At 38.2% G+C, this 9,103-nt stretch overlaps 1 protein-coding gene across 1 annotated transcript; it reads right to left on the bottom strand.

Moving 5' to 3' along the window:
- Positions 1–1,373: 1,373 nt before the first annotated feature.
- Positions 1,374–8,000, bottom strand: LOC110907262 (proline-rich proteoglycan 2-like). Its single transcript, XM_022152269.1, has 3 exons — positions 7,729–8,000; positions 2,445–2,598; positions 1,374–2,330 (listed from the first exon to the last, which is right to left on the bottom strand). The coding sequence occupies exons 1-3, from the start codon at positions 7,998–8,000 to the stop codon at positions 1,374–1,376; spliced, it is 1,383 nt and encodes a 460-aa protein (XP_022007961.1).
- Positions 8,001–9,103: the final 1,103 nt, after the last annotated feature.

The raw sequence follows: 9,103 nt of genomic DNA, 5'->3' as shown, positions 1-9,103 counted from the left end.
TCCCAGTGGACTGTACAAGTGCCTTCCACCAAGTAAGGGCATCACCCTTAAAGGACTGAGAAACAAACATGACCACATCTTCCTTGGCGCAACCACTGATATCTATAACAGTTTCCATTTCATCCAACCACTTCATACAATCTATCGCCCCTTTTTCTCCTGTAAAGTCTCGTGGCTTACAGGAAACAAAATATTTGTAGGTGCAACCTTTAGCATGCCTGGGGGTAGGTTCGAGGACAACCTGCCTCTTAGGTATACTATCTTGGTTAGACGAGTGTAGGGACTCAGTCTTCTTATGGGTGTGAGTACGTGGTTGAGAATGGGTTCTCGAATGAGATTGAGACCGAATATTACCCGGCTCCTTAAACTTGGCATCTACCGCTTGAGAGACTGCAGCGGTGATTAAAGCTTGCAATTCGGCACCAGTAATATTGATTCTGGTGTTGCCCGGTGCTGGATGACTATTTATTTCGTCTGAGCCAGCCATTTCTGGATGCTATAATATAGACAATAGTAATAATTTAAATTACATATAAATTCATCGCATTGATGATTCATTGGTCATGGTAGTATTAAACCATTTAGACCATTTCAAATCAAAATAACTTAAGGCTAATAAAATGCATTATTACTGGGCAGGGGAAGGATAGAAATTCCACAACTGCCAATGTCATAAAAGACATTTTACTTATCATTAAACTTGCCTCGAAGGACATTTATATAGCTAGGAAGCTTGTCACAAGGACGAGTTGAGATTCTAATTAACGATCTCAAAAATCAGTGATCTTTTAAGGTCTGAACAAAGTTCATTGCCTTTTTGACAAGAAGTTTATGAATCTTACTTTCATTGTCATTTTACACCTTTGCTTAAAGCATGCATCTCAAATGGATGTCTTGGTGTATACATCACACTGATGTTTACTAGCCAGGATTCGTATTGATCATTTTGGCTTTATATGACTTGGAAGGGTCCAAGTACCTTTTGGAAGCTTGTGTGGTTTCTCGTACCGCACAGCTAAGGATGTTAACATATTTTCAGATGTTAACAGAGATTTGCTATCTTAAAAAGGTTGTACCATCATAACCAATTAATACTTTGGCTAGGTTATACCTCTAAGAGTTTCTTTGGCAGATCAATTATAAATTGAAAGGAAATAACATGGTGTAATAAAATACACAATTTAAAACCAAAGTTAAAACTTCATTACGATGAAAGCAATTACAACTGCCCTAAACGGGACTTAGAAAAAGATAACTACCTGCGCAGGGGCATACAGAAATGAAAATAAGTCCGCGCAGGGACTTGATACAGAAATCAAACAAATGTCCACGCAGGGACATGATTACAACAAACAAGAAAACAAAACAACCCTCTACTTCTTTTTCCCCTTGATAAGGTTCGCAAGACCTTTCATAAAGCTGTTATGCCTTTCTTTGTTCTTCTTGGTCTTATGTTCAACCTTATCCAACCTCTCTAGGATCTCTTGAGTTTGATGCTGTTGCTGTAGTTGTTGGGGAGGAGGTGGATGATACAGAGGATACTGATAACCCTGAGTCGGGTAGTCAGTTGGAGGTATAGGAGGGTAAGTAGAAGGATAAAGGTGGTGATACTGTGCAGCCGTAAGATATGGGTCGTGAGTTCCATATCCAAATGGATATCCCGACGGTTCCCCATAAGGATTGTACCCGGTAGAACCTGGGTACGTTGGGATGGGATTATCAAATCCCGAAGGCGGCTGAGGTGGTGCATAAGAAGCTTGCGGAGGATTAGCCTCCGGTGCCGCATTTGAGGGTCCACCCAACTGGGGATCCTCTGGAATAAGGGGATAGGGACTCGAACCACGAGGAGAACTAAAACGGGGTCCTCCTGGTACGGACATGCGTGTATTCCTCCTTCGCCTCGGAGGCTTGGGAGGTGGCTGCGGTGGCTGCTGTGGCGGCTCTTCCACCGGAAGTGGTGGTGGTGAGACAGCTTGGAGTTGAGGATCTTCTAAAGATGGTTGGGCTGGAGAGCTATGGGAAGAAGGGGTAAAATACCAATCATAGGTACCCATTCTCTCCTGGAAGGAGTCAGGTCCACTATATGGGGATCCTAGAAACGGAGACCCAGTAGATATGCTGATAGGTTGGCCCGGGGTTCCTGTTTGCATTTCCGGGTCAGGGTCATCATCCATCTCCATTTCCTGAGAGAAATGGTCCTCAGGGCCCAACGGGTTGTAGCCGAGAAAGTCGTTAACGTAGTCAGCTGGGTTAAACTGTCCTGGGGAGTAGGGAGAGTCAGAGTGGTGAAAAGAATGAGATTGCAAAGAGTGATGGGACGGGTAAGACTCCTGTGAATGGTGAGATTGTTGGGAGTGATGAGAATGTTCGGGCTCGTCTTGAGCAAACGGCCCGAAAGACGGATGAAAAGATGGCGAAGAGCTAAGCGAGACTGAGTGTCATGCCGGCTCGAATGGTTGACCCCACATATCGCGAGAGTCGGAGGTGGAAAAAGACACCGATGGAGTGCGCCTGTGAGATGGTCCAGCAGTTGACGGTCCTCCACGCATGGGACCCTTGCCACGTCCTCTTAGTCTTGGAGGCATGATGGTAAGCTTCCTGTTGCAACAAGAAAATAGAATAAAACAAAACAGAATAATAGCAAAGGAAAGATAAAGATGCACCCTAGGTCATTTGCCTAGACTCGAGAGTCTAAGGAATGTGCTTATTGTGTCATTGAGATTAAACACAAAAGGTTAGTGTCTAATTCCCTCAATGTTGGCTCTGATACCAACCTGTCACACCCCAATATTCCACGTATTACCGGTGGGCCCGGTGGGGAGTATCGTGACGTAGTTGATATCATCATTGTCAACACACACAATAATATAGCACAGCGGAAGGCTGGGTAAATAAACTATTACAAACCATACTGTCTGTCGATGTTCGAGTACAAGAAAAATACAGACTGGAATGTAATGAGATCCACAGGCGGATCATAAAGTACAAAGAAACAAAAACTACAGACTCCGAGTATGTATGGGATTTGCAAGATCCTCTACAAACCCTATAGCTCCAGCCTATTTCGATAAGTACCTGTCAAATCAATCTTTAGGAAAATACGTCAGTATACACTGGTAAATACAATTTAACTGACTCGTTTTGAAAACATTTAAGAAAATTGGTTTAGATGAACAAGGCACAAATCCTTTATAACTTGGGACAATCTTATTAAAATCTTGTATACAGTTTTACATGCTTGTCATACATGTGGGGCCGGTTTGTAAGCCGGACGTGATTAACTGACTCACCACTTTTAGAACCCACAAAGGAGTTATCCCCAACTTGTGGGTAAATTAATATTTAGCATTTGCATCTGTCGGGTGCATGCCTGCACCCCGTGCATAGGTCGTGGCCATTAATAACTTAAATGAGCCAAGGATATCCAGGACACGGTCGTTAACCCCCAAATGTTTATGTTATCAAACAATACAGATTAAAACGGGTTATGCGGATTTATTAAATCACAATCCGACATAATAATCCCATACCCGACCAAGCGGTACTAATATACCGTATCCCAAGCCCGTATAGGGAAAATAAGTTAAAAGTATTTACCTGATGTAGCAGTAAATTCCTAAGGTTCTTGAAAGATACTTTTTTACCGGAAGCTATAAATCTGTATAGAAGGTTTAATTATCTATTAGGATGCTAACGGGTCTTTACTTAAGTCGAAGACTTAGACCGACTAGCTAGAAAAAAACCTTACGGACCTAACCGGTAGATTAAACGGAAACCGGGATAGAATGTGATTTAGACCCGACAAGCTTGAATACTTGTATAATATGGGTAAACTAATCACATTCTAGAAAATGAGGTTTTAATGACAAGGTTAAGCCCGTTTCGGCTATTTTACGTAAACTAGTCACGTAAACCGATCCGAACGCGTAAATGCGTAACGGGTAACCGGACAAGCTATAAATAGGTCTTAATCATTATTATGCTCAAAATATGTTAATATATCAGTAGTATTTTAACATTTATGCCCAAAAAGCAATTTAAATCAAAATAAGTCCCATAAGGGCATTTTGGTAATTTTGATGCTTATAAAAGAATTTATTTATAAAACTGAATTCCAGGTCTGATTAGATTTGTAAAAACATGTATTTTATTGAGTTATATCAGTAGGATACTTAACATATGGAAAATATACCTTTTATAACCAATTATGCACCATAGGGGCATTTTGGTACTTTTACATAGGCTTTTAAAGACTAAAAATAGGTTTCTGAGTTTAAAATATTAGCTTACTGTAATATTATGTAAATTAATTTAAAACATCAGTAGGTTATGAGTTTTATATGATAAATATAGTGTTGACCCATACTAAGTGCTAAAAACGCTAAATATGCGATTTAAAGGGCTAATATGGTAAAAATAAGAAATCTAATATTTTGGTCAGTTTATAAGGCTCAAAATAATACATTTATCATTTAGGATCAGTAGCAAAAAGTTTGGCTTCAACAAGTTATGTAAAACTCATTTTATGCATGAAAAGGGTAAAATCGGTAATTACCGAAATTAGGCTATAATCCTATGTTAAGTTTAGCTTAAAAACAAATAAAAATCTTTAAAAATCCCAAAATATTATTTAACATCAGTAGGTAAAAAGATTGATGTCGAAATTCGGGTTTAGATGGGCCTTATGCTAATTATGCTTTTTAATTACTAAGAAGTCCCTTAATTACGCTATTGAGCATAACTCCCATTCTAAACCTCAAACCGATGTCAAATTTTCTGGACATGTCTAAATGTCAGTAGCAAAAGTTTTAGTTCATTCATATTGCTAAAAATCTTGGTTTTATGCAAAAAGGGCGTTTTAGGCATTTATTAGCATAATTACGATCAAGAGCATAAAGTACAAACGATTAGGCACCATGCAATATAACTTCAGAGAGTTATACTACAATGTAATATGGTCCTAATGGAAGCTTAAAACATGGAAGAAATAAGCTTGAATGGGTCAGAACTGAAAGTCAAAGCAAAAGTCAAGCTTTTGTGACTTTCGGTTATAATATGCCCTTAGACGATTAATTGTCGGATTAGGACTGATAAAATATGTTTAAATAGTCATTACCGAGTCATTAGAATGTTATAATATAATTTAGAACCTCTGGTTTATTAATTAGAATCATTTTTGTCATTTCTGTCCAGTTTGACTTTTTGTCAAACTACTTTGACCCGACAATTAACCAGTCAAACGAGATAATTAGGAGACACCCTTTCAGGGGTTAATCACCTATATTAATGTGGTTTCATAACCACTTTCAATTTGATCAGTGGTTAAGCCACATGTAAATAAAACGAAAGTCAAACTAATTAAGCACTAAGTTTGACTTTTAAGTAATTAAGCTAAATTAAACAATTAAATAAGTAATTAGAAGCTTACTAATGGTCCTAGCAATCTTTTCTACACTTGAACTCCACTTGTTACTGATGAGAGCTCCAGAGCAAGTCCCAAACTTGAATTGTTGTAGTTGTGAGTCAAGAACAATGAACTAGCCTCCATTATATAGTGATTTCCATGATTTTAGATTGCTTCCAGGTGTTTTAGGAGGCCCTGGGATCACCCCAGGTGTCCTAGCTACTCAAATGGACCGACTTACAGCTCCCTAGGTCGTTATAAACGAAGCAAAGGCGGTGTAACAGGCTAAACCCGCACCTGGCATGATTTTCTGTTACTGGCAGTCTGACGCGCCCCGTGTAAGACTTAAGGGGGGTCTTACGCGGGCCGCCTGGACCGGGTGAACTGGTAAAACAAGTTTCAGACTTGGCAGTTTCAGTCCCTGAACGTTTAAACTCCTATTTAACTTCATTTTTGGCAATCAAGGCCCTTGTAGTTAATTTCTTGGGGCCCAAGGATGTGCAAACAAACTTCGTTAGTCTCAGGTTCGTTAAATTCCTTTGTAAATGCAAGTTTCATCAAGTTGACGCTTTTAGCCCAAAGTTTAGAAAACATGCTTAGCGATCTCGGAATCACGTGAATTTTTTATCACACATTCTCGAGAGTATATTTGAATATTACGAAGCCTCGGTTTTGTCAAAAGGCCACTCAGAGGTCAGAATTGACATATTGACACTTTTAACCCTTGTAATTTATAACCTTCCAATTATTTTCACAAACGGCTTCGCATACCCAATCAATCACCCATTTAAGAACATTTCTTTCACGTGTGGTCATTCAGAGGCCCAAGTTTGGCATATTGACACTTTTAGTCCTTTCGTTTGCATATTTTCACTTGTTCTCAACTTTAGTTCCTTAAACTCAATCTTTCGCATAACCGGAGTTTAGGACACGTGTCTATGTATAATTGGACACGTTTTTACGTGGTGTTACAAGATGTCACAATTCACGCTGTGACTTGGTTCAGTGGTTGCACGTTTACTTCCAATTACAGAATTATTATTTTCTGCTTCTTTAATAGTCTTGATAATATATGTCATGGCATCTATGATTCCTTGTGCTACTATATGTTCAATGGCACTTTTATTCACTTGGTTCCCGTTATTATCATTATTCTGGTTTTCCTGATTTACTTTGTTGTCCATCTGAATTGTAAACATTTATCAGGTATTAATATCACAGAATAAAATTAACACAAACAATCACTCAAACAGATTGAACCAAAAACGTCGAGCATTACGACTTACTCTTTTTATATATCTATATATGCACCGATTACAAATTACAACTGAAATTTAAGTACTAGTAATTATGCATCGATATATATATTAGTTTATCTATTTTAGTTGATTTTGATGATCTTTTTTATCAAAGTAACAAAACACACACACACACACATATAGAATAAAGATCCGTTAGGAACCACCTTTTATTGCGAGAACCGCGAGAACAAATGTGAACCAAAAATGTCTAAAAATAGCTAAAAAACACACAAAATTTTTTTTAATATTTTTTTGGCTACTAAATGTAGCGATTTTAACATAAAAATATAAAAAAAAATTAGTTTTTTTTAGATTTTTTTAAAGATTTTTTTAGGTTTTTTGGGGTTTTAGTTTTTCGCATTTTAGCTTGGGGTGGGGGTGGTGGGTTTAGGTTTTTGGGGGGTGGGGGAGGGGGGGTTTAAGTTTTTTGGGGTGGGGGGGGGGTGTTAGGTTTTTTTTTTTTTTTTTAGGTTTTTTTGGGGGTTTTAGTTTTTAGCATTTAACTTGGGGGGGGGGGGTTAGGTTTTTTTAGCTATTTTAGGTTGTGTTCACATTGGTTCTCGTGGTTGTTGCAATAAAGGTGGTTCTCGCATGAACCTTACCATATATAGATAGAGAGAGAGAGAGAGTAAGGTTAACATACAAAAAGCCTTATCATACATCACGTAGGAGACAATGGTAACCGTTGGATCAGGGGTATAATCACGCATGAGACCACATAATCATGCATGGGACCACATAATCACGCATGGGACCACATAATCACGTATGGGACTATAATCACGTACGTTCTATGATAATAACGCATGTTATATTTTTTGTCATGTATGTTAATGTAGGTTAAGCCCTGAAGTACATTATAATTTATATATATATATATATATATATATATATATATATATATATATATATATATATATATATATTAGGTATAGGCTTGTCTAGAACTGCATCTCACGCTCGTCATATTTCTAGACGAGTTTCTCTCCTATCTAACGTATCCGATTTCCCTCTTCAACTAACTCTTCACCATATTGGCGAACTTCTTCCACATTTTCTTGGTTCATGGGTAGTAATGGTGCTGGAACTGGTTCAGGGTAACGTGGTATGGGTTCTCCGTAAGGGTATAGGCTATCCAATATATCCTGAATTGACCTGTTGTCATACCACCATGGGTCTAAAGGGTTCAGTGTTGTATACTGCTCTATAGGGTTTGGTGCGGGAATTCTAGGGATCTCATTGGGGTCAAATGCCGGGATTGGGAATTGGTTCTCCTGTATATGTTCTGGTTCCATGGGTTGGTTAGAGAATTAGGATAGAAGTTGTGGTTCAGCTATTTGGTTGAGATTAGGTTCTGCTGCTGTATTTGCTAACATGTGGAAATCAGCTAATTGCCTATCAAGTTCCTCCTCCCATAATGGTCTAGTTTCCTGGTGTTGGGTATTCCTCATTTGCTATTGCTCGCTGTTGTTGGAGTTTTTCATTCTTTTCCTCATTTCATGAGCTCCTATACTAAACCAACCTCTCTTTTTAGGGGGAAATGGTTCCTCGGATTGGGCTTTAAAAATAAAGATTCCTTCATCAGAATCAGCGGTGTATCCTAGGGTTGGCTGGGATGATGTCCTTCATTCTTTGGAGAATGAAGTAATTGACGGTAAGTGTCAAAGGTACCTTGCTCACTCATACTGTAAACTAGAAAATTGTCATATAACACAAAATAATAATATACTTATTTACCCAGAATAACACATAAGTTATTTCCTAACACAATTGGGTAAAATTTAGGTATTAAGAGAACACCTAAATGGCTTAAACCAGTGGCTTTGGCTCTGATACCACCTTCTGTCGCAGCCCCCGACCCCTACCCCGGGAGCGACAGCCACAAGAATAGTAGCTGGTGGTATCGGTGTTTATTAATTTGGTAGCGGAAATGAGACATTAGGATCGTAGTTAGGAAATAGTTTCAAAGTTTCAAAACACCAAACTTTTATAATAATTAAATGTGATAAAACCCATGTTCCATTAATAGTACATTTATAGGGATAAACCCTTGTTGCTGAAAACATAAACTTTTGGTTAGGTAACTTTATAGCCACTTCTTTAAGCCTTCAGTGCTCTATAGCTAGCTTCTTATAGCTTCACATTAAGTTACCTGAAACGCGTTTTAAAAAGATTTTATCAGTAAGAAATACTAGCGAGTGCATCCCAGATTAGTCAAAACAAGCTTTTATAATTTTACAGTATTGAGAACGATTACAATGTTTATATCTACTAATGTACTCATTCAGTATTTGTCATGTTGGCAGTTCCATGACTGTGATCATATTACTATTGGCTAACACTTTGTCCAATAGTAATGCTTTACTAGTAGTTAATACAAAACCCCACATAATAGCAG

Source organism: Helianthus annuus, chromosome 14, assembly GCF_002127325.2.
Source record: "Helianthus annuus cultivar XRQ/B chromosome 14, HanXRQr2.0-SUNRISE, whole genome shotgun sequence".
NCBI lineage: Eukaryota > Viridiplantae > Streptophyta > Magnoliopsida > Asterales > Asteraceae > Helianthus > Helianthus annuus.
This window is presented reverse-complemented; position numbering and strand designations above follow the sequence as displayed.